We start from the raw sequence: 26,325 nt of genomic DNA on the forward strand, positions 1-26,325 counted from the left end.
GTTGTACAGAGAGGAAGAGAGAGGGATAGAGAGTTAGAAACATCGATGAGAGAGAGTCATCGATCAGCTGCCTCTTGCACACCCCCTACTGGGGATATGCCCGCAACCAAGGTACATGCCCTTGACCGGAATCAAACCCAGGACCCTTCAGTCCCCAAGCCGACGCTCTATCCACTGAGCCAAACCAGTTTAGGCTTGTTTTTGTTTTTAAATTGATGAGCAATAACTACTCATGATTAGGATATAGTAATCAGTGCTTATGTACAGATTTTAAATGTGACAAGCTAAAGTTATTAGAAATACATGGAGATTTAAAAATAAAATCAAATTCACACATTAGTTTTAAGGGCATTTTTTCTACTTATTAAAATGTGTGTAAGTTGTTGCTTTAGGAGTACACAACAGTAAACCTGGAGTGTGGAGAAGGGGTTGTTAGCTAGGTTCATTCACATGTTTAGAGGTTGACCAGGGTCAGCTGATCTAGACTGACTTTTGGGAAGACAGAAATAACAGACCTCCTTCATGTTTCTCAACTTGTACTCTTATCATTTAGCAGGCTAGCTTGGTCATGTTCTCATAGCAGTGGCAGAAGTTCAAGAGGGAGGGCAAGCTTAGTTGTGCAAATATTTTTGAAGTTTCTGCGTCATCTATGCTTATTGGCCAAAACAAGCTTGAGGAGGGAGTTAATGTCCCACCTAACAAAAGGTATGGAAACAGATACGGAGTAAAGAATGGAGGTTAATAATAAAATCAATTTCACAGGTTAAGTAGACAGAAATAATTGAATCTGAAGATAATCTTAATGTATCTATCTATCTATATATATGCCTAATATGCTAAGTGTTTGACTGTTTGGTTGACCATTCGGTTGACTGCTTGACCAGTCACTATGACGTGCACTGACTACCCGGTGGCAGATGCTCTGACTGGTAGGTTAGCTTGCTACTGGGGTCTGGTGGATCGGGACGAGGCGAGATTGGCTGGATGTGCCCTGGAGCCAACCTCCCGTGACCCGTCCCCAGCCTCTAAAATATTTCTTCTAATTAATTCCCCTTCAATGTGCTTGAATTTTTGAACTAGGCTTCTAATTATAAATAAGACCCACTTAAGGATGTATTTAATTTTGTATTCAAAAGAAGAGAATATATTGTTTTAGCAACTGATAGAACATTTGTTATAATTACATGTTAGGTCACTGAAAAAATCTTCAGATTCAAATTTGCTAATCATAACTCAACAAAACTAAAAACTATAAAAGTATCAACAAAAACCTCCAACTTCTTAGAAAGTAAAAATCACTTTTCTAGATAGTGGGATAAAAGATGAGCAATTCTGTATCCTGTTCAGAACATAGTGAGCAGGTGGAATATATAGCTCAGGGTGAGCTCATAATAGTAAAGTAACCTTAAATCTATTTAAGATAAAAGGATGACATGAACTATGCTTTAAAACCACTAAGAAATTAAATGTAGGAGGTTTAAATTAATAAGCTAAAAACTACTAAATTAAAAACCAAAATGAACCCCTACCTATTTAATTGCAAAACATGATATTAAATTGAAAAAAAATTATTAATTAGGTATGGTTTGGTTTGATTTGTCTCTTTTTCCAGGATGGAGGTCTTTTCAGCGTTATTTTTTTTCTGGTTTAATATCAAGATAGTTATACTTTATTTCAAGAGAAGTTTTTGTTATTACTTCTTTCCTTTTGTATATTTAGTCAATGCTGTATATTTTGCATTTGAGAGGCTTGGTGATATAAAGTTGAAAAGAAATATAAACTCAAGAGTTGTAAGTTTTTAAGATTGTCATTATATATATGTCTGTTTTATATCAATATTCATTTTTTTATCCTTTTCATCTATTTCTAATTTGTATTGATTTTCCATATTTTAGAGTTCCCTGTAATACCTTATAGACAAATGGGCTATAAATACATATATAAAATTTAAAAACAGATAGCAATATCGTAGCTCAATAAAATTTGAAAGCATAAAAAGGAAATAAGTCAGCATATTGACTTTTAATCACAATTATATTAATTTTACTTTTCACTTTGACTCAAATGAAGGAAGAAGGGCAGGATTATTAACAAGCAGTATTTTAAATCTACCATATTTATTTTATCAAATAATTTTTCCTTTGTTTTCAAAATCAGGAAGGAGACCGGTTAAGTGATGAAGATCTATACAAATTCCTTGCTGATATGAGAAGGCCGTCTTCTGTTTTACGGAGACTAAGACCTATTACAGGTATTTAAAATTTTTAACTAGAAATAATTATAACTGTTATCATCACAAATGTATTGTATTGTTTGTAATATGTATTCCTTTTTCATTTACTTGGCCCATATGTCTGTCTATGCTCAATGCTTGTCATTACTCTTCATCTCATTCTACCCTCATGCGGTCTGACAGTTTGAAGGCAGGAACCTTTGATAATTTAAGAACTGAAATGAAAGCGATGAATAATATCATGGCTTAAAATTATTTTCTTGAGGAAAAAATGCATGAAATGATAAAATTTTATTTTATTTTTTATTTTTAAAATTTTATTGATTATGGTATCACATAATTGTGAAATGGTAAAATTTTAGAAACTGATTCATATTATGATCAGAGCAAACCATTCCAGAGTACAACTATCTTTTAAGCCTACCAAGTTTAAATTAAACATTTAATCTTTGAAATGGTAGATTCCTGTGCTAGATTTCTATTTGTTTGTTTGTTTTTTTGTGTGTTTTTTTTTTTCTGCTTCTTCCTTCCCATTCATTAATTCATTCATTCAGTATTTTACATGTATTTATGTCTGTCTCAGGAATTTAAACCTTCGAGACTTGCTAAAGTGACATGATTTAGAGGACTGAGACAATAATAATTTTGATTTCTTCCCAGTCTTCTTTCAAAAATATTATCTAGATTCATTCAAAAACATTTTTAACATGAAGTTTTTATTTATTATGTTTACATTGTTTTTACAATATATTTTTATATGCAGCTCAGCTGAAGATAGACATTTCTCCAGCACCTGAAAATCCTCATTATTGCCTAACTCCAGAGTTGCTTCAGGTGAAGCTTTACCCTGACAGTAGAGTTAGACCTACCAGAGAAATTTTGGAGTTTCCTGCTAGGGATGTTTATGTTCCAAACACTACTTACAGGTAATACATTTTAATTTGGGAGAATTTTGAAATAAGATACTATACTAATAGTAATATAGAACTAGAATGAAACTCTCCAAAACTCCTTTTTAGCTTCGTTACTTGTTCCATTTCTTACCACATAACTGTATTAATAGCTGTAATGTATGAAGCTTTTACTGTGTGCCAGAAAATCTTAATTACCTTACATACAGTATCTTACTTAATTCTCATAACTTGAGGTATGTGTTATCTTCATTTTAGAAGTGAATAAACAGATGGAGAGGTTAGTTTACTTGAGTGTGGTGGACCTAGCACTTGAATCATGGGCTATTTGTTTAAAACATTTGAATTCCTAGTTCCTATTTTTTCTCAAATGTTCAGCAGAATCTAGTATTACACATGAATCAAGTTTAATTCCTACACTATGTTCTAACAATAACAGTTTTTGGTAAATATATATTATTTAGAGAATACCTGATATGAGGTTATTGGGTAAGCTATTTTGGCTGAACACTACATACTAGTAACTCCATGGGTACCATTTACATATACTTTTTATAAATGATGCTCCCCACATTTTATGAATGCTGAGACCATGACTTGATAAGTATGTTGGGGTATTCAACAGAGCACCTCAGACATAAGATTCTAATGCATACTTCCCCGTCTTAGCATATTTCACCACCATTTACCCAGTTCCTGGGGCCAAAATTTTGGGGATCAAAATGATTTCCCTTCTTTTCTTACTCCTCCATTTACTCCTGGAACAAGTTTTATAGACTTTAACTTTTAAATGTATCCCAAATCTAGTATTTCTTATGTCCTCCACTCTTAAAACTCAAAGTCTAAGTCACCATGTAGGTCAGCATTGTCAAATAACAATATAATTCTAACCACGTAATTTAAAATTCTATAGTTGTTACATTAAAAAAATAAAAAGAAACAAGTGAAATTAATTTTAATGATATGTTGTTTAATCCAATATACCTAACATATCATTTTGACATGTACTAAATATAAAAATTATTGAAATATTTTACTTATTTTCTCTACTACTAAAGTCTTCAAAATCTGAGGTGTATTTTACTTTTACTGGTAAAGCACTTCTCATTTCAGATGCTAAAGAGCTACGTGAGACTAGAGGCTATTGTATTTGGATAGCTGCTAATCTTGAATTTTGTTGTACCTTTCTAATTTGATTATATTTCTACTCCTGCCTCAGTCAACTCTCAACATTGCAGCCAGAGAGGTTTTTAAAAATTAAAAATCAGATCATTCATTCCTCTTTCCAGAGCTCTCTAGTTGTTTCCATTATAAACAAAAAAAGAATGATTTTTTTTTTATAATTGTCTATAAGACTCTTCATATCTGTCTTCTGTCTTTCTTTAACTTCATGCCCATCTAATCTCTGCTTTGCTTATTTCATTTGAGCCTCAATGGCCTTTTTATTCATCCTGTACAAACAAAATTCAGGTCTACATAAGACATTCTATTTGTTTTCTTTGCCTGTCGTTTTCCCCCAGATTTCTATATGGCTTGGTTCCTTTCTCAAACATGTGTGTCTTAAAGGTCACTTCTTAGAGAGGCTTATTCTCATCACCCTACCTAAAATGATTCACTGCTTCCCTCCTCTAGTTCTTTACCCTTATTGTATTTATCATTTTCTGACATTATAATATTTAGTCTATGGGATCACTTTTGTCTTTCTCATTAGAATGTAATTACTGTAAATGCCCGGGACTTGTTTTTGTTTATTGCTTTATCTTCAGCATCTACATGAGTGTGCTAGCACACCAAAAGCACATAATAAATATTTATTCAATGAATTGAGAAACTGAAAACTAGACACTGGTCTAAGGGTGGGATTTAAAGTGTACAGATAAGAATTTATAAAAGTAGTTTTTATGTTTGAGATGGAATCCTTGATTTTGTATTTTTAAAAAGGTCATTAAAACCTTATTTTATAAAGGTTATTGTGGGAGCTAGTTAAGCCTATCTTCATGACCTTGAACTGCACATTTCACACTGATTGAGTAATTTTGACCTAGTCTATTTTCCATGAGAACACTTTGGACTTTGTTAAAAAGGCCAATTATTGTGTCCCTTTTCAATTTAGAAAGCTGTTGTGTTGAATGGTCACTTGGTGGTACATGCATACATGCAATGCTTGTGATTGTTAGTGATGGGAAAAATCAAGGAAATTTGATTATTCTGTAACAGAAGGTGAAATATGTAGCCATACATATTTGGGATAGGTTTCATAAAGGAGGCAAGTGGGAGGTACTGAATAAATACTGGTTAATGAGTACATTTTTGGTTAATGAGTGATTTCCATGAGTCATACTATTAGGAAGGAACGATACAGGCATGAAAACATGCTGACTCTAGGATGAAAAAGAGTGGGTAAATAGATTGTACTGAAATAGGTAATCCTGAAAAAAAGAAATGAGTATACTTGCTCTCAGTAAAAATCACACTGGTTCATAGTAAACTTTTGGTGTAGAAATTTTGCAATACAGTAGTCTCCCTGTATTTGCAGGTTCCAAGATCTCAAAGGATGCCTAAAATCCCTGGGAATGACAAACTCTATATAGTAAAAATCCCCACTTACTGTTATGGATAGATTCTTTGACTTTAAGTGAAATGACATGTAGCAAAACCAACTTTACCATAGCCTAATAGATATAAACAAGAGTTAAGTTTCTATAGCATCTCATCAGCATTAGAATGAAATGATGTTGAATGAAATTATGTTATTTGAGGACCTGCTATATTGTACTATGTTTTTTCCTATACATACATACCTATTATAAAGTTTAATTTATAAATTAGGTACAGTAAGAGATTAACAACAACTAATAATAAAATAGAATAATTATGTCAATATACTGTATTAAAAGTTATGTGAATGTGGTATCTCTGTTTCAAAATATCTTACTGTATTGTACTTACTCTTTTGTGATGTTGTGAGATGATATAAATGCCTACATGATGAGACGAAGTGAGGTGAATGATGTAGGCATTGTGATGTAGGCAAGTACCTCCCACTTGCCTCCTTTATGAAACCTATCCCAAATATGTATGGCTACATATTTCACCTTCTGTTACAGAATAATCAAATGCCTACATCATTCACCTCACTTCGTCTCATCATGTAGGCATTTAGTGTTAGGCTTCTAATGACCTTCTGACAGTGCAATAGTGTTAGGCTTCTAATGACCTTCTGACAGTGCATCAGGAGGTCATCGAGCCATGATGATGTCATGTCTTCTACCAACAAATTTAATGCCTTCCATCTTTTTAAAAAATATATATATTTTTTATTTTTTTACAGAGAGGAAGGGAGAGGGATAGAGAATTAGAAACATCAGAAACATCAGTCAGCTGCCTCCTGCACACCCCCTACTGGGGATGTGCCCACAACCAAGGTACATGTCCTTGACTGGAATTGAACCTGTGACCCTTCAGTCCACAGGCCGATGCTCTATCCACTGAGCCAAGCTCTATCCACTGAGCCAAACCCGTAGGGCATAATGCCTTTCATCTTATCTAAGCACTTATGCACTGGGCTATCACTTTGGCATTTTGAGAAGTGACAGCAAAACTTACCACAAGCTTCTTTTTTCTTCTTCACCATTTCACGGAGAGAAGATTTGTTCTTACTGTAGATTTAGAAGCCTCAGAATATGATGTTTTTTCTTTCTTTAGTAAGTCTAGAATTTTTATCTTTCACTTAAAGGAAGCACTTTAAGATTTCTCGTTGGCTTATCCTAATTGCCTGCATCACTATTCTTGTCTTTTAGAGACCATTTTAATCAAAATAAGGTTTACTTGGACACAAGCCCTGTAATTTACTACAGTTGATCTGATCACCTAGGCAGCTATTAAGTGACTGTTGCGTATGTAGCATCTCCAGCTTGGAGATGTTGGTCAAAGGGATATTCATCATATCTTGGACAGGATGAAGTTGGATGATGCTAGATTTCATCATGCTACTCAGGAGAGTGCACAGTTTAAAACTTGTAAATTAAAAAGAACACCTAGTGAATTGTTTATTTCTGAAATTTTCCATCTAATATTTTTGGACCATGGTAGAGCATAGATAATTGAAAACATGGAAACAAGACTGCAGATAAAAGAGGGAATTACAGTAATTCACTAAAATCAAGTAGATTGACTATCTTTGCTCTTGGAGTTTTTATTTCTCTCAAAATTTATATTACTATGTTTGTCAGATTTACTTTTCTGTTTTATCTTCATTTCTTAAGTGTCATTTGAAGGCACAAATAGTAATGCTGCATGCAAGATTGCAGAGGTAGGAGCCTCCATTTACTAGTTATTTGTGGAAAAATGACATTATCTATAACTTGAAGTATAAATAGAACCTAGCAAGTAGAAAGGTCTGGGAGGCATTCTAGGCAAGTTGAAAGTCATTAGGAAAGTATATGGGGAATGCTTAAAAGTAGGTAATTTTTATTAGAGCTGAGGGTTTATGTTGGGCAAGAAATGCTTAAAGAGGTAATTAGGGTTCAGATTATAAAAATCCTTGAGTACCTGGAAGAGATTTGGATTTCATTCTAAGGCTTATGCTCTTTTAGTTGGGGTATATGTTCATGTGAGGGCATAGCTAGATGGGACATGCAAGTCCATAGGATAAACATGACACATCTTCCAAGAAATTCACTTCTTTGAAGATTTGGGGAGGAAATAACTATTTTTATTTAAAGATAGATTGGTGGAGTAGAAAACACAATTTGCATGTAATTTTAAGATAAGATCATAAAATTTAAGATAAAGTCCTATTACGAGTCTAAAGTAAATCTTTGCTTATATCAAGCCATTTTATCCTATAATTGCAGAATCTATAAGGATATGTTTTCATTATCTTTTCTTTGTTGTTATACTCTTTTAGTAGACAGTTTGAACGACACAAATTGAAGCAGTATATAGCCATTACAAATTTGTTTTACAAAGATTGAGGGGCGAAAGACATAAAATTAGGAGCCCAGGCAGGAGACTATTTAGATAATTTTAAGACTCAGGTTAAAGGCAGTCCTTGGTAGAAATGGGAAGAAAGCATATCAGGTTGAGAGACTGCAAAAGAAGATTATGCCAGATTTATCAGATTAAGAGACTTTTCAAAAGAAGATTGTGATGGATTTAGTGGTTTATGATGGAGAGGTTGTTTACAAAGTTCAGTGAAAAGCCAGAGATGTTTCTTGGGTTTTAAACTTCTGTGACTGAGAAGCATAGTAGTGCCAATAAGATATAATGAAGTAAGGAGGAGAGTGGGATAGGGTAAGAAGGGAGGAAGGACCTGCAGAGGCAGTAAGGCATTGATGAATTTGTTATTTGATATGTTGAATTTGAGGAGACTATAGGATATTGAAAGGAGAAATGGCAGGTAGGGGAATTGGAAAGAGAGCTGGAAATAATATGCAGATTCTGGAACTTTATTCATGGAAAATAAAAGAATCTATGAGATTTGATTGAGTTTCTGGAAAGTCAGAGTAGAAGAAATGATTAAAGATTGGACATTAGCCCACAATACTAAATACTAGCAGGGCATAGGGCTATAAAGATAGATTCAGGTTAGGGATATTTCTCTGAGAGTGTAATAATATTATGGAAACAAAATGAAGGTCAAATTTGAAAAAAATGTTATTAATAAGTAGTAGGGAGATCAAAGATTATGTGGATTGGGTAAAGGCCTTTAGATTTGACAATTGTGAGTTAGTGATGAAATTACAACAGTTTTGGCAAAGTAGTGAGGATAGAAGACTCAATTTTGTGATTAATAAAGGAGAAAATTACTTCTCTTTCTGTACCAGAAAGATCTTTCAAGTTGAGCTTTATATTTAAAGCAGAACAAAACTAATAGTACTCCCAAAGGGAACAAAATGAAACATTGTCTGAGAATTGTTAAAAGTTGAAAAACAAATAAGGTAGCCCTAGCCTCAGTGGATAGAGGGTCACCTGACCTGTGGACCTAAAGGGTCCTGGTTTCCATTCTGGTCAAAGGTGCCTCACCTTTGTTGCAGGCATGTACCTGGGTCCCTGGTACGGGCTCCTGCTAGAGGCAACCAATTGATATGTTTCTCTAATATTGATGTTTCTCTTTGTCTTTCCCTCTCTTCCACTATCCTTAAAATCAATGGAAAAATATCCTCGGGTGAGGATTAACAACAACAACAAAAAGGAAAAACATATAGAGAAAGTAATTAGTATGTTGAATAATGCATTATTTTGCATTTGAAAGCTTTCAATTTTTTCTTAAAAAAAAAAAAAGCTATTTTGGTGTTCTGGCTCTAAAAGGTCAATTTAAAAATATATATATATTTTATTGATTTTTTTACAGAGCGGAAGAGAGAGGGATAGAGAGTTAGAAACATCCATGAGAGAGAATCATCGATCAGCTGCCTCTTGCATACCCGCTACTAGGAATGTGCCCGCAACCAAGGTACATGCCCTTGACTGGAATCGAACCTGGGACCTTTGGGTCTGCAGGCCGACGCTCTATCCACTGAGCCAAATCGGTTTCAGCTAAAAAGTCAATTTTGACAGTTTGGCTGTGGTTCTGAAAACTGAAACTTATTCTTCCCCATATTCTTTTGTGCTTTTTTGGAATAAAATATTTCTGTAGGATATATATAGATCATACATATTTATATATGTCATATATTACTTATATATGACACATGTACTGGGTAATTTGAAATACATAATGTTCAATATTTATTGGCTAAGGTAAGTCACTATACAACTTGGATACTATATCCTTTGAAAACTGGATTTAATTCAAAATTTTACTTCCCTTTGGGTAGTTTCTTTAAAAATATTTAAAAATGAATACTGACAAGTGATATGATTGTCAAATGTTTTACATGTAATAATTCTGGAAGATTTAGAATTTAAATTATTTAAATTAGAAATAGCAATTGCACTTCTATTGGATGTAAATAGAAATCTACAAGAATTTAAATTTCTATAAATTAGGAGACTGAATCTATTGAATTTAGAGACATACATATACATGACTCAGGCTATTTAAACATTCAGTAACTTGAATGATTTTGAAAACCTATACATAGGTATTAGACTCACACCGTGTCCAGGGAGAATACATTATTTAAGTTGATGTCAAAAATACATTAATTCTTGCCGAAGCTGGTTTGGCTCAGTGGTAGAGCATCGGTCTGCGGACTGAAAGGTCCCAGGTTCGATTCCGGTCAGGGGCATGTACATTGGTTGCGGGCACATTCCCGGTAGGGGGTGTGCAAGAGGCAACTAGTCGATGTTTCTCTCTCATCGACGTTTCTAGCTCTCTATCTCTCTCCCTTCCTCTCTGTGAAAAATCAATAAAATATATTTTAAAAAAATACATTAATTCTTTAAAAAATATTTTTATTGATGCTTGGAGATACAAGAAGTTGGAGAGGGAGAAAGAAAGAGAGAAAGAGAGAAACATTGATTGGTTGTCTTCTGCACACCTCCTACCTGGATCAAGCCTGCAAACCAGGCATGTGCCCTGATCTGGAATTTAACTTGGAACCTCTCGGTACATGGGATGTCTAACCAACTGAGCGACACTGGCCAGGGCACAAATACATTCATTCTTATTGTATGAAGCCTGGCGCATGAAATTTGTGCACTGAGGCGGAGATGGGGGTCCCTTAGTCCAGCCTGCACCCTCTAGAAGTCTGGGACCCTCGCTTCATACTGCTCACTGCTCCTTAATATTAGGCTCACTGCTCCTTAGTGATGCCGTGGAAGCAGGAGAGGCTCCCACCACCACTGCTCACCATTCATGAGCCCTGCTTCTGGCTGAGCAGCACACCCCTGTGGGAGTGCACTGACCATCAGGGGGGCAGCTCCTGCGTTGAGCATCTACTCCCTGGTGGTCAATGTGCATCATAGCAAGCAGTCATTCTGGTTGTCCTGCCTTAACGGTCGCGTAGGCTTTTATTATATAGACTAGAGGCCCAGTGCATGAAATTCATGCATGGGTGGGGTCCCGAGGCCTGGCCGGCGATCAGGGTCTATCGGGGCCTTCTTGCCCAGTTCCTATCAGGGCCGGGCTGGCTGGAGCCTGCTGCCCGCTAGGGAAAGGGACAGGGGAGGGATGATGGGAGGTTTGCCAGCCAGGGGGTGGGACCGGGGAAGGTTGGCTGGCTATGGGAGCACACTGACCATCAGGGGGCAGCTCCTGGGCTGAATGTTATCCCCCTGGTGGTCAGTACATGTCATAGCGACTGGTTGACCGGTTGTTCTGGTCATTCGGTGATAGCAGTCACTTAGACTTTTATATATATAGATTATATGATACCTTAAAATGTTTTGTTTTCACAGTATTAAGTATTAAAATATGTAAAATGTTATACATTAGCCCGGCTGGTGTGGTTCAGTGGTAAAATGTTGACCTCTGATCCAGGAGGTCACCGTTCAATTCTTGGTCAGGGCATATGCATCAGTTGCAGGCTTGATCCTTGGTGTGGAGCATACAGAAGGCAGCCAATAAATGATTCTCTCTCATCATTGATGTTTCTATCTCTCTATCCCTCTCTCTCTCTTCCTCTCTGAAATCTACTTAAAATTAAATATATATTATGTATATATAAAATGTATACATTATATATAAGTTAGATAATGCATGTTAAGGTACAGTGGTACCTAATATTAAAGTCAATATGACTTAGTAATCATAATCTACTGAATTTAAGACAGTGTACCTATTTCAATACAGTATTTCATCCCACTTCATAAATAAAGCATACCAAACATTTAAATATTCCAAATTCTTTTGTAGCAAAACGAAACATCATTCTTAAAATTCATATTATAGATTTTTTACATGTACTGTGAACTGAGTGGATTTTAGTTTTGAAATAAATAGTATTACAGTATTTAAGAACTATACAATTATCAGTTCTTTATACTTATTCAAGTTTAGAATTTTAAGAAAATTAGTCTTTTTTAACTGGAGAGGTTGTAAAAGTAGCTCACATGATGACTTTTAAAATAAGTCTCTTTGTAAGCTTTTATTTTTATAAGTTATTTAAAAATTCACCCATTAGTTAAACTTGATTTCCATATCACAAAATAAATGAATAAATGATATAAGAACTTGATTAGTGGTATTCTTTTAGGTGATGTGATAGTATGTTTAATCTTAATTGACAGTGGCTTTAAAATAATCTTTTTTCTAAAGCTTTATATTTAATACCATATTATTAAACCACAGTAACTTGGGATGATTTTATTGTTTAATTTATTGACTTTTTAATTTGCCTTTGTTCAGTTAGAGCTTTATAAATCTTTTGGATGGATCAACATTTTGGTTGATTTGATGGAATATAACCTTCCATTTTGAGACTTCCAATATATTCCTCTTCTCCTCTCTGGCTTAGGTTTTGCTCTTGGCTTGTTATATTTACCATTTAGGTTGTTTTCGTCACATACATCATTCCACCACCAGCCTCCTAAAGAAGACAGATATGCAATTTAATGAATAGTAACTCATGTAGTTATTGTTACTATATTTCCACATGAAGTATATTTTTATTTCTTATAAATATTGCAGTCTTGTATGCATGTATCTTTATTTTAAACTAGAGTCCCGGTGCATGACATTGGGCACTTGGTGGGGGGTGTCCCTCAGCCCAACCTGCACCCTTTAGCAGTCCGAGAGCCATCGGGGGAGTGGGCCTACGCTGGCAGTGGCCCATGCTCTAAGGAGGCAGGAGAGGCTCCCACCACTGCCGCTGCACTCACTAGCGGCTGTGTTGGCCAGCCATCAGCCAGCCCTGATGGTTAGTGCATATCATAGCATTTGGTCGATTTGCATATTACCCTTTTATTATATAGGATAATCGCTACAAGACTCATATACTCCACCCAAAATAAAATATCTGAGCAAGGTTAAGGGTAAAAAACACATAAGTTAACACTTAATATAATACTTGTATTAAGATGTTATATGTGTTAATAATATATATGTTAACACATATTAAGATATGTTTTACCTGTAGAAAAGTGATTACTTGGGATTCAGTTTTTAAGAGTTGTCATTGTAGATACTTTGGGAAATTGTGTCAACATAGAAAAACAAAGTATTGATATTAGGAAAAAAAATACCTGAATAACTTTCTGGACAATTGAAGTGTCCTATTGCTCTGTGATCCCAAGTAGAAAACACCAGATCTTTGTTTTCCAGGAGTACACTGGGTACATTGCCGGTAATCTCAACTAGGTGTAGTTTATAGTTGGTTTCATGATTTCCCAAGTGAAAAGAATATTCAATATAATGCTTGATGTCTTTCCAATCTTCTAGTTCAATTCGTAAAATGTAATTAGACTGCTTTACTATGGAGTATATCTTCTCTAGACCCAACCAAAATTCTCCTGAAAAGAAAAGTTGTAAAAATCTGTGGATTGTTAACTGCAGATTAGATACTGACTTTTTTTTTTTTTTTTGAGAAAGCTTTTTTTACTAATGTAAGTAAATGAGTTGTTTTAATCTCAAATTCTTTAGAGTCTCTTAAAATATTTCTTTTTGAAACAATTTTATTGAAGATAGTTACATGTACAAAAATGTTAAAAATATTAATAGGCTTTCCTAAGTCTGAGTATTTTTTCTCAAATAGATATTTTTAACTATAGTTCATGAGTTAAACATATTGGGCTATTATAGACATTTTTAGCTCTGATCATTGATAAAATATTATCTGTACTGGCTTTACTATCAGCTATTTATTAATACCCATATACTATGAAGAGATTTGTTAAGTATTTCCAGAGACTTGGATGGTAACAGTCATTTTTGTCAGATATAATCTTGGCCTTTGACAATTGCTTGGCATATATGTCGCTTTTTGTAGAAAAAGAAGAAAATAAAAATGTAAAAAAACATTTAAAATTAGTATAATTTTAGTAACTTCTCTATAATTGAAAAATTATTTTTATTTGACATTAAAACATAACATAATACAAATAGATCTTTTTAAATTATTACAACCCTTTTTATTAAAGTATTTAAGGAAAATGTGAAAATTTTCTGTTGATACTGAATTACTAAGAGAGTTCATTTTAAGAATTGCAAGTACAAATAGCTTACTTTCTTTTTTTAAAATTTCAAACATAATTTAATGGGAAGGGTGACAAAGAGAAGCTAAACATTAAGATTACTGTCAGCAGTGTTCAATCAATATTTCTTATGACTAGGAACCAGGAAGCAATGAAAAGTTGGCCTTTTTTTAACACCAAACATATAAATAACAACTACCACCAAAGGATGGAAAATGGCTTACTTGGGAAATAGAAATTTGGTACCAAAACTGATTTCCTATATGCTTCCAGTGAGTTAATATAAGGAAACCTAATTTAAAGACATGAACAGAGCCATATATCAGGCACTTAAATCATGTATAGACTTTGGGATGCATTATAAGTGGTTTTCTTCTTTCCAAAATAAATGAGTACTTTGAATTTAACTGTCAGTCTTTTATTTGGGGGTTCATTCACTCTTAGAAGAAGATTTGAAGCTATAAAACATTACTGAAAATACCTTTTAGTTAGGGATTTAACTTGGAGTTTGAATACAAATTTTTTTTTTAATGCTCAAATAGTATTGAGGTTTAAAAATTTGATAAAAGATGAAATTTTCCATTTTATAAATGTATACTTGTACATCATTCACGGATTCTATAACAAGTTTTTTTGGATTTAAACCTCTTTATCTTACTAATTTTTATCTTGTTTAATAATTTTATTCTGTGATCAAAGTATAATACTTTGTATGGAGTTAACTAATTTATTTTAAACACACATCTTATACTATACATTTATAATATTTAAATAATTGACATCTAAGATGCTAATAAGAAAGAGTGACTAGTGATAAGGATGGTTTTCTTCATCATTCATAGCATTTACCATGTATCAAAATATATAGCATTTAATTAGAATTTAAAAAAAATAATTATAATTATTAGAAGCCATCAAATTAAATTATGATAAGTATACTTAAGAGCAGACATCTAGTTTTGAGTAATGTGATTCAAATAAATACATAAGTGTAATTACTAACAAATGTGTAACTGTTAAGTCATATAAAAGTTGAGATGTTCTCATTCACTGTTACATTCCTATTGTCCCGTCCATAATAAATAAATATTTTTAACAAGTAAATGAATGAATATAAAGTCACCTTACCATCAAGCTGCCCAAAGCCATATTTGTAGTTTTCCCAAGTTTCATTGAAGTTTTGTGATCCATCTATTCGGTGTTGAATTAATGTCCACGAACTACCTGAGTACAGTGGACAACAGTGCATTTTTAGTAGATTGATGCTAATAGATGTAACAAAAGACTGTTAGTTGGTTTGGTTTTGATTGGTGGCTGTGTAAGATAATTAATGCTGTTACGGTAATAATATTTTATTATTTATTATGGTCCCAAGACATTAAGTAAAGGATAACTAATGAGTTTGTCTTAATAAACTTATTAACAATAGTAATTCCAGATTATTTTATGGAAAATATTTAATATATGCATAAGTAAATATATTTAAAAAGACAAATATAAGTACTAGATCTATATAACTATTACTCATGTTATATACTATATTTCATTTGATAAATATTCAGAATAAAAATGACAGGATCAGTATTACTAATAGGTAGTAAGTAACCTGAACTAACTATTGTCCATTGTCTTTGTAGGCCAGTTTTACCTGATTTAACCTCACAGTAGACATTAAAAACTTGAGAGCCGCTGGGTCTAATGGAATAGATGCCACTTGTATGTTCACCTTTGTTATAAATGGTGGTACAATCAGCAGGAATGTCTAGAATCAACAAAATGTTACTTCATAAGATATAGTAATAAGAACAATATTTTTATAGCTTGAGATCTTGACATTTTATGGAATTATAGTGAATGTAGCCTTGAGCTTTCTTCAGTAATGTATTACTGAAATTAATGTATTATTGAAGAAGTACTTTATGCTAAAGCTTTTTTATTAGATAACATATTATGCAAAGAATACCAAAATAGTTATTACCATGAGATTATTCTTTTACATGACTACAATACCACTATTACATCTAAGAAAATGAATAATAATTCCATATTATTTAATATCAAGTCTATATTCATATATCCCTTAAGAATGTATTTTATAGGGTTAAAAAAACAAAAACACCAGGATCCAATTTAGGTTGACATTGTATTGGGTAGCTTTGTCTCTTTACTCTCTTTTAGACTGGAACAGGCCCTGAGAATAGAGATTTTGGTGATGGGAGGAGAATTTGATAATAGCTTCAGGAAGTAAACCAAATTATCTTACCATCATGTTCTACATTTTTTGTTTCATTTAAGTGACGAGAGGGAGTAGTTCTGGGTGCTCTTGGTTTCGAAGAAAGAGAATTTTCTGTGGATTCTTGAATACCAGTTCTTCTTAACTGATAAAAGAATATAAATGTACTTTTTAAAATGATACTGAATATATAGTTAGGGGAATCTGAGTGAGGATATTAAAAGAACAACGTGTATGTATTTTTTAAAAATATATTTTATTGATTTTTTTACAGAGAAGAAGGGAGAGGGATAGAGAGTTAGAAACATCAATCAGCTGCCTCCTGCACATCCTTTACTGGGGATGTGCCCGCAATCACATGCCCCTGACAGGAATCGAACCTGGGACCCTTCAGTCCACAGGCCCATGCTCTATCTACTGAGCCAAACCTGGTAGGGCTATGTATTTTTTAATTCATAATTGTTATTGCTTTTGGCTTTTGAAAAACATTTTTTATTTTAGAGAGAAGGAAAGGGTGTAGATATATAAACAATCCATGATGAGAGTCATTAAATCCGTTGCCTCCTGCACCCTGCCCCACTATTGGGGGTGGAGCCTGCAACCCGGGCATGTGCCCTGACCAGGAATTGAACCATGACCTTCTGGTTCATAGGTTGAGATTCAACCACTGAGCCACACTGGCCAGGCTTTGCTTTTGATTTTTAAGATGGATTATCGATGCTTACAGATTATACACATATGTTCTAAAAATATTTAATCAGGCACATTATTTAATGAGTTAAAAAGTAGAGAAAAAGCAAGGCAAAGAGACATCAAGACTTTGCATAAATATTTTAATATGTTCTATTTATTTATTTGAATAGAATATATGTTGTAATCACTAGCAAGGCAGATTTTAAATTTATTAATTCTCAGTTGCAGATTTTATTGTTTCTCAGACCTGCTTTAAAGGCATAGCATATAATTTGGAAAAGGCTGCTTCCTGATAGTTTTTGACATGTAAACATATCTGTAAAGGTAACAAATTGGCAGGCTTATTTATTTACTTTCAATATTTCATTGTCCTGTGAGTATAGCAATAACAGCTTATTTAACATATGCTAGGTTTGCAATTTATAGGCTGAAAACTTTTCAAATTGATTTATATCTTTTGTTACTAGTATTAGCTTTTTTTACATCAGCAGGTTCATTTAGTCATAATAAAAGATACAGGAAAATAATTTAGAAAAATAACAAAATAAGAATGAAATTATGGAATTCAAAACTACTTATCAAAAAAACTTTTGGACAAATAAAAATTATGATTCATAAATTAGCAAAAATAACCTACTAAAATTAATGTCATATAATTACTGAAACATAGTGAAATGTTCATTTACGGGAAATTGGTAATAATATTTGTTCTATAATTCTTGGCAACTATTTTTTAACCCATTTCTCCAAGTCTGTTATTTTTGAACCTTCTTGAATGACTGTTTAATAGTATTATTAATTAATATTTCTAACTATCCTATATAATAAAAGCCTAATATGCTAAGTATCTGACAATTCGACCAGTCGCTATGATGTGCACTGACCACCAGGGAACAGACACTTCGACTGGTAGGTTAGCTTGCTGCTGGGGTCTGGCCAATTGGGACTGGGTGAGATGGGCTGGGCATGCCCTGGAGCCTTCCCACAGTCCCTCCCCAGCCTATCATGCATGGGTGGGGTCCCTGGGTCTGGCTTGCACCCTCTTGCAATCTAGGACCCCTCAGGGAATGTCAGAGAGCTGATTTTGGCCCGATCCCCACAGGCCAGGCTGAGGGACACCCCTGGTGAAAGAATTTGGGCCTCTAGTGGTATTATATATATTGGAACTAGAGGCCTGGTGCATGAAATTCGTGCATGGGATGTGTGTCCCTCAGCCCAGCTTGCTCCCTCTCCAATCTGGGACCCCTTGAGGGATGTCCGACTGCCTGTTTAGGCCCGATCCTAGTAGGGCAATTGGACATCACTCTCACAATTCATAACTGCTGGCTCCCAGCTGCTTATCTGCCTGCCAGCCTGATCATCTCCTAACCACTCCCCTGTGAGCCTGATTGATGCCTAACTGCTCCCCTGCCAGCCTGATTGCCCCTAACTGCCCTCTCCTGAAGGCCTGGTTGCCCCTAACTGCCCTCCCCTGAAGGCCTGGTTGCCCCCAACTGCCCTCCCCTGCAGGCCTGGTCCTCCAAACAGCTCTTCCCTGCAGGCATGGGTCCCCCCCCAGCTGCCCTTCCCTGCAGGCCTGTTTGCCCCCAACTTCTCTTCTCTGTTGGCTTGGTCACTCCTAACTGCCCTCCCCTGCAAGCTTGATCGCTCCCAACTGCCCTTCCTTGCAGGCCTGGTCCCCCAAACTGCTCTCTCCATCTTGTGGCAGCCATCTTGTGTCCACATGGGAGCAGGATGTTTGATCACATGGGAGAAGCCATCTTGTGTGTTGGAGTGATGGTCAATTTGCATATTAGTATTTTATTAGATCGGATACTTAATTCTGATAGCTTTCTTATAAATAGTTATTTTTCTTACTTAGCCAGTTGTTTATATTGTAGATTATTTTATTGTTGGGAATTAAACTTAATTATCAGGTACACAGTTTCTAATAAGTTTTTATTGACATTTTTTGTGTTGAGTATGTCATTACCTTTATTAATTCAGCATATATTTATTAAGTGTCAGACAGTGTGCTATCTTCTGAGGCAACAGCAATTTTAAAAATGGAAGAAAATTCCTGTATTCATGGAGCTCACATACTAGTGCAGGGACAGGCAAAATAAGTAACTAAAATATATATTATGTTAAATAGAGATAGGTACTAAGAAGAAAAAAAAAAAAAGAGTAATTAAGGAGGTAGCAGGTTACAAGGATGGGAGTAAGGGATTCTAATTTTTAAGTGACCTGAGAAGACTTCATTAAGAATCCTGTATTTGGAAAAAACCTAAAGGAAATGAGAGTGGCCATGCAGAACCAGGGAGGAGAGCACTCCAGGCAGGGAACAGCAAGGCAGAGGCCCTGAGATGGCAGAATGTTAGAAGTTTCTCAGTAACAGTGAAGAGATTGGTATGACTAGAGTAGAAGAGATGAAGTCAGTGACACGGTAAAGGCTCATCTGGGGACTCCCAGGCCTGTGGACACTTTGTAGGATTTTGAACAGAGACATGATCTCATTTAAATTTTAATAATCGCTTTGGCTGTTATATTGAGAACATACTTTACATGAATCAATCCTTTTTTTTTCTCATAACAATCCTAAAGATAGTTTTTTATTATTATCTCCATAATAATAGGAAAGCGAGAGACAGAAGGATTAAGTAATTTATTGAAGTTTCACATAAAAATTTTAGACTCAAGATTTCAACCCTGGTAATTTTATCAGCTTCAGAGCCTGCAAGCATAACAAGTATGCTGACACAATCCTTTTACTTACTCTTCAGCTATAATTATTTAAAATAATTTTAGGGTTCAATGTTTTCATAAACCTAAAATTTATGTAAAAGATTATATATACCATTAAAATATTGACTTACCTGATTTTCTATTTCTAATATTTGAGTATGCTGTTGGTTTAATTGTCTATATTGCTCTTCCACAGTCTGGAGAAGGTCTTTGATGCTGTTATCTTGCTGTTCTACAAAAGTCTGAACATAGGTTATAAGTTGGTTAGAAGTTTCTTTTTTCATTTTAGTTAAGTTGCTGTTTTTTAATTTCTTATAACATTATCACAGTATAACTTTTAAAGCTAGTAGTAAATTAGAAAAATGAATATAGGTAATTATTTTACTCTTGTATGCTTCTTTCAAATAGTACATATTTTTTAACCTGTTTTATTTTAAATGTACCATCTCTAAAATCTGGTTTCCTGAACTTTAAACTACTTCAATAAAGTATAAAAATAAACCCAAATCCTGTATTTTAGTAAAAATAAATCTTTACCATATACTGTATTACTTTTATTTATTTTAAACATGGAAGAATAGTTTCAAGTTATATTTCTTTAACATTTTCTTGCTCCAGTAATGTACAATACTGTGTTCTATATTTTATTATTTAAATGTAAAGTTACAATTTTAGTTTGAAATATAGTATAGTTGTTTTCAAACATAACATATAATGTTAGGGAAACAAAAACTAACAAAATTGTAATGGAAAATGTTATTTCCTGGAGACATTTTTTTCTTGAGAGAAAAAAAATTCAGTTGTGCAACAGAATATTTAAAGTATCTTAAATATTTTTTTTAAAGTTCCACATTTAAACATAATCAAGAACATTTTTTGGTTTCTACTTACTTTAAGTGAAGTTACCTCTGGGTGTTCCTGAATTTCAGTTTGATTTTTAATTAAATTGGTTAATTGTTCTTCCAGATATCTCACTTTTTGTTGAAGTAGAATTTTTTCTTCTAGGACATTTTCAAGTTTTGAGTTGAGCTCAAGTGACATATTCTTCACTTCTTCATTTTTGACTTGTAGTTTAGATGTAGTTGTTCGAAGTTTCTTTTCTTCTTCTTTTATTTCATTAGTTTGCAGTGATAGATCGTAGAAAGACTGATCAAATATGTTGAGTTTTTCAAATATGTCATTAATTTGGCCCTTTGTCTTATGGACAAAGTCTTTAAGACCATGCCCTAGTTGAAGAAGGCCATTGGCTAAAATTTTTACATCATCTAACATAGCAAATCTTGATTTTGGCTGTGGAGGTTTAGAATCAAATGGTGAATATAAATCTTGGTCAATTGTGGAAGAGATAACTAGAGGAATAATTAAAAGAAAGAGCTTAATCGTGTACATTTTATCTTAATTATTCAATTTCAAGCAATTTGGGACAAGTTTTCTCTTGTAAGCAGACCTAGATTTCTGAACTCTATATATACCGCTGTTTGCCACATGAGCCATAAGGTTGGCAGGTGAATATAGTTAATCATTAAACAGTGTAAACTTGTACGAATGTAACCTTCCACAATGAGTCAGATCAATGCTAAATGAAATCAAAGAAATGAGCAAATAACTTAATAGATCATCCTAAATTGTTAACTCTATTTAATTTTGCTATAAGTTGCATTTTCATTGTTATGTGATCTACCAGTTTTTATTTTTATTTTATTATTTTTTAATATTTTTATTAATTTCAGAGAGGAGGGAAGAGGGAGAGAGAAAGATAGATTCATCAATGATGAGAGAGAATCATTGATTGGCAGCCTCCTGCACGCTTCCCACTGTGGATCGAGCTTTCAATCTGGGCATGTGCCCTTGACTGGAATAAAAAATGGGACCCTTTAGTCTGCAGGTTGACGCTCTATCCTTTGAACCAAATTGGCTAGGGCATGATCTACCTGTTTTTAAAAGCTAATTTTAATTTGTCATGATATTTATAGATTTAAAGTAAGCACCAGACTCTTTTGCCTGGTAAATTCATCATTAATGAATTATGAATTTCCCAAATTATATTTTAGTTTTTATGAAAACAGTGACCTGTTATAAAAATAAATGCCTTCTCTGTGAAGCCTTCCTCCACTTTTTTGGGTGATCTTTATGATTCTTAATACTGTACTCACACGCTGTATAAGCTAACAAATGATTATATATTTCTTATTATAATAATTTGTGTGTATACATATTTGCTTCAAATGATCTGTCTTAACCATATGTATTTGTATATTATCACAAAATCCCATACATTAAACAGCATTTCATCCCTTTTTCCCCTTATATTTTGTCTCTTATGTTCTAGGTTGTTTTCTGTGTACCCCCTGAAAGACCAATAGATTGTGGTCTTCTAAGGTCAAAGCAGAATTAAATAATTCCAGTGTCTGACATGATTTGGTCATTATAATTTTTTTCTGAAGTGTGTGAGCTTGGTAACAATTTTGATAATATATTCCTAACAAAACCGAAACAATTAGTACTATGTACAAAGATTAATGTTCCACTGTGCTTCTTCTAACTTAGGGTTAAAAGGAAAAATACTTAATACTTTGGTTAAATTACAAGTGATTATCCTTCTTAAGCCTTCATATTAAGAACTTTTGGAGAAAGTAATAATTCTTTAAAAATTCCTTATCTTGACAAATTAATATAGTAAAATTGTTCAGAGTGTGGGTTCTGGAATCAGACTGGTCTGGGTCCAAAAGCCAGCTCTTGCTGTCTGGCCTTAGGCAAGTTATTTAACCTTTTCATACCTCAGTCTCCTCAACTGTACATTAGAGTAGTTCCATATACTACATAATTATAGGATTATGAGAATTAAAAGAAATAATATGTGTACAGCACTTAGGACAGTGTCTGGCAAATAGGAAGCACTCAAAATATTAGTCATTATATCCCAGTTTTTAACCTGTGTGTTTCTGTAAGATCAGTCCTACCCAAAAGAAATTTTGCATGAAGGCCTTTGTTTGCAAAGAGAAAAAAGCTTTAATATCCATATAATGAATTTCAGTCTAAATTGTAAATTGTCAAGTAACACTTTTCAAAATGAACCATTTCTAAATTTCTACTCTTAAGAAATGCCTCTCTTTCTGGTATAAAATAGAGAACCTCTTTTTTTTTAAATTTAGAAATAAGGGCTTTTGGGTACAGAATAATTACAGTAGAGGTATATGCTCTAGTGGTTGAGTATTACGTAGAGAGACTGGCTGAATTGGAATGCTCTGCTGCCCTGCAGCTGTGTGACTCTTGGTCAGATTATTTGGGTTTTCTGTATCTCTGTTTTCCTGTCTGTCAAGTGAAGTTAATATCTACTTCATTGAATTGTATGAAGATTAAAAATTGATGTTTTTAAAGCACTTAGAACAATACCTGGTGCTTAGTAAACATTACACAGTATATTAGGGTTTTGTTGTATGTTGTTGTTTTTTTGGCAGTCAGAAACAATCAACACATTTATGTACATACGATATTATCCTATTGTTGAATATTATCTAATCTCATGTTAAGAAATAAGTTGGGAAATTTTGCCAGAGTCTATAGATTTTTGGAGTTTTGTTCTCTTGGGCTTTAGTAGCACATGGAATTTATATTGTCTTTTGTTTAGCCTGTGTATACTTTTTCTAAGTAACCAATACAGAATCATGTAAATATTTCTGTTAAGAGAATGAAGAATGCAACTAAACAAAATATACAAATACTTCCAGTAATGAAGAAGAAAAACAAAAAAAAAATTTCCTTATACTTTATATTCATCTTAACCTTTACCAGTGGTACATATTATGAAATTATAAAAGCATATGTTGAAGTATTGAATAAATTAGAATTTTCTCCCTCTTATTTTAAAAGGGAAAAGTTAGTGTTGTCATTATTGGTCATGAAGGGCATATTTCGAAATTTCTCTTAACTAAGCTGGTCTACTTTTCTGGCTTAAAACTATTGATTGACCCTGATATTTTATCTACTTTCTAGTTGAGGGGAAATGGAGATGGGCCAACTTCTCATCTCTATTGTATTATAAGCTGTTATTAGCAAGATCTATATCTGTTTTTAATTTACTAATATATCCCTTACAGCATGTTAGTACAAAGCCTTTTTGGAGAAATAATAAATATGTGCTGAATTAATAAGAGAATTATAAAGTCATAACATGAGAATTTTTCCATTCTTTTTAGAGAAAGGAATTTAAAAAGTAGCCCCATGCCAAAACCGGTTTGGCTCACTGGAAAGAGCGGTCGGCCTGTGGACTGAAGGGTCCCAGGTTCGATTCCGGTCAAGGGCATGTACCTTGGTTGCGGGCACATCCCCAGTGCGGGGTGTGCAGGAGGCAGCTGATGGATGTTTCTCTCTCATGGATGTTTCTAACTCTCTGTCCCTCTTCTTTCTCTCTGTAAAAAATCAATAAATATATATATTTTTAAAAGGTTGCCCCATCCAGTGCTTGAAAGCATCAGCATTAATACCAAAGAGAGGTTGTGTGAAGGAATTTTCTTCCATTTGGGTTATTGTACTAGAATATTAACCTTTGCATAATTTATACATTTCCTCCCTTTGTATCACTAACACGTAGATTGGAATCAATGTCACAAATTCTTGGTTTTTAGAATGTATTGTTTCGGGGTAGAAATATTTGGATTTTTTGAAATACTAGTTTGACATATTATTGAGTATAATTAAATAATTTGCCTAATTACAAGTATAAGAGTGTCAATGTGGGAAATGTGATGAAAGTAGTAATTTTATAAATGGCTTTTTATTTACCTTTCAGTGTCTCCTGCCTGAGTACACATTATTAAAGGCAGAATATAAACTTTGTTTGAACTCGTGCCTATTTAAATAGAACCCTGATCAAATATAACCAGTAATGTTATAAAAATTAAAAATTTTATGCCAAAGAAAATAAGAGGAACTAAGCAAAATCAGACCCCAATTTAAGGATTTCTAGTTTTTAATAACTAATATAAAAATTTTTTTAGCAACATAGAAATTTAGTACATTTAGAAGCCTTGTTTGAATTCCAAGCAAAGCAAAGACTCTTATCCTCCCTCAGGTTGTGTAATCTTTTGGAGATACAACTTCCGAATAAAATACGAGGCATTTTGGATCTTTTGAATATAGTATCCTGTTAAATTTTCCCCTTTTAAATGTGATAATTTGGTTTTTAATTAATGTATTTGGTAGAAAGAATCTGAAAATAACTGAGAAAAACATGTATAAGTAGAAATGTTTATATTAACTTAAAGAATAATGCCAGATTTATTCATTAGCTCCCATTTCCTCTCTTTGTTCGCATTGTCTAGTGCAAATATAGTGAATTATACATGTAAAAAAGAAAAAGAAACTACTAAAATTAATTTAAGTCCCCCAAATAGATACTGAGTCTGGTGTATATTTTATCTTTTAGGATATCTCAGAACAGGCACACAAGTGCTTGATAGTCTCCTAGAGCCATGGTCAGCAAACTGCGGCTCACGAGCCACATTGCAGCTCTTAGGCCCCTTGAGTGTGGTTCTTCCACAAAATACCACGGTCTGAGCGAGTCTGTTTTAAAGAAGTGGTGTTAGAAGAAGTTTAAGTTTAAAAAATGTGGCTCTCAAAAAAAAAATTTCAGTCATTGTACTGTTGATATTTGGCTCTGTTGACTAATGAGTTTGCCGACCACTGGCCTAGACTATTTTATTGGATAGTGCTGGTCTAGAAGATGAGTGACTTTTCCAGGAATAATTTTATTTATCTTACTTGCTTTCACTATTAAGATATGTTAAATGCTTTATGTTGAAAATACTGTGGAAACTCAGATATTTCAAAAACCTGTAAAAAGTAAAAATTCCTGCCCTGGATGGTTTGGCTTAGTGGATAGAGCATCAGCCCTTCAACTGAGGGGTCCCAGGTTTGATTGTGGTCAAGGGCGCCATCCCGGCCTTGTCAGGGCCTTGTCAGGGTGCATGCAGGAGGCAGCCAATCCATGTTTCTCTCCCTCTCTCTCTTCTTCTCTCCATTCTCTCTAAAAATCAATGGAAAAATATCCTCCAGTGAGGATTAACAACAAAAAAAGTACAAAATCCTGAATTCTATTAACATTTTGGTGTATGGGATGACACTCGAACCAACTGAGCAACTTGCCAGGGCACTTTTGACTATTTTGAGCACAACTGACTCTTCTTCATTTCTTTAGTGATTTTCAGATTGCATGCTTATTGTCACACACACCCATATTCCCACCATGGAAACTACTTCATTGCTTCTTCTAATTATAAAGATCGTATAGTCTCACTGTAAAAATTTTTCAAATAAAATTATAAAAAAGAAATTAGACCCATCACTATTAACCACTATTTCAGAAATACCCTTTTTACTCATTTCTGTAACTCCCACTCCAAATTTCTACAAGTAGTGTAATGCTGCTATATCCTGCTCTGGAACCTGCATTT

At 33.8% G+C, this 26,325-nt stretch overlaps 3 protein-coding genes across 9 annotated transcripts in view; 1 reads left to right on the forward strand and 2 right to left on the reverse strand.

Annotated features, from left to right (window-relative positions):
- The window catches only part of PATJ (PATJ crumbs cell polarity complex component), a 762,329-nt gene that overhangs the window by 117,360 nt on the left and 618,644 nt on the right, over positions 1 to 26,325 (reverse strand). The window lies entirely within an intron of this gene.
- Positions 1 to 26,325, forward strand: part of DOCK7 (dedicator of cytokinesis 7) — a 170,096-nt gene that overhangs the window by 50,670 nt on the left and 93,101 nt on the right. For all 7 annotated transcript variants that reach the window (XM_084876068.1, XM_084876069.1, XM_084876070.1 and 4 more), the window contains exons 13-14: positions 2,158 to 2,251; positions 2,997 to 3,159. In XM_084876068.1, the coding sequence (XP_084732194.1) occupies positions 2,158 to 2,251; positions 2,997 to 3,159 (257 nt within the window). The remainder of the gene's footprint in view (positions 1 to 2,157; positions 2,252 to 2,996; positions 3,160 to 26,325) is intronic.
- ANGPTL3 (angiopoietin like 3) lies at positions 12,393 to 21,341 on the reverse strand. Its single transcript, XM_084876099.1, has 7 exons — positions 20,765 to 21,341; positions 20,005 to 20,115; positions 16,487 to 16,601; positions 15,872 to 15,985; positions 15,352 to 15,447; positions 13,276 to 13,542; positions 12,393 to 12,620 (listed from the first exon to the last, which is right to left on the reverse strand). Exons 1-7 carry the CDS (start codon positions 21,260 to 21,262, stop codon positions 12,448 to 12,450), a joined length of 1,374 nt encoding a protein of 457 aa, XP_084732225.1. The 5' UTR covers positions 21,263 to 21,341; the 3' UTR covers positions 12,393 to 12,447.

Source organism: Pipistrellus hanaki, assembly GCF_964339955.1.
Source record: "Pipistrellus hanaki genome assembly, chromosome: 2".
NCBI lineage: Eukaryota > Metazoa > Chordata > Mammalia > Chiroptera > Vespertilionidae > Pipistrellus > Pipistrellus hanaki.

Coding starts and splice junctions, on each gene's coding strand:
- ANGPTL3 (XM_084876099.1), bottom strand. CDS start 21,262: ATGTACACGATTAAGCTCTTTCTTTTAATTATTCCTCTAGTTATCTCT. Junction 15,448..15,871: donor CTACTGTGAGGTTAAATCAG/GTAAAACTGGCC, acceptor CACTGTACTCAG/GTAGTTCGTGGACATTAATT. Junction 13,543..15,351: donor TGGCTTTGGGCAGCTTGATG/GTAAGGTGACTT, acceptor TTTTCTTTTCAG/GAGAATTTTGGTTGGGTCTA.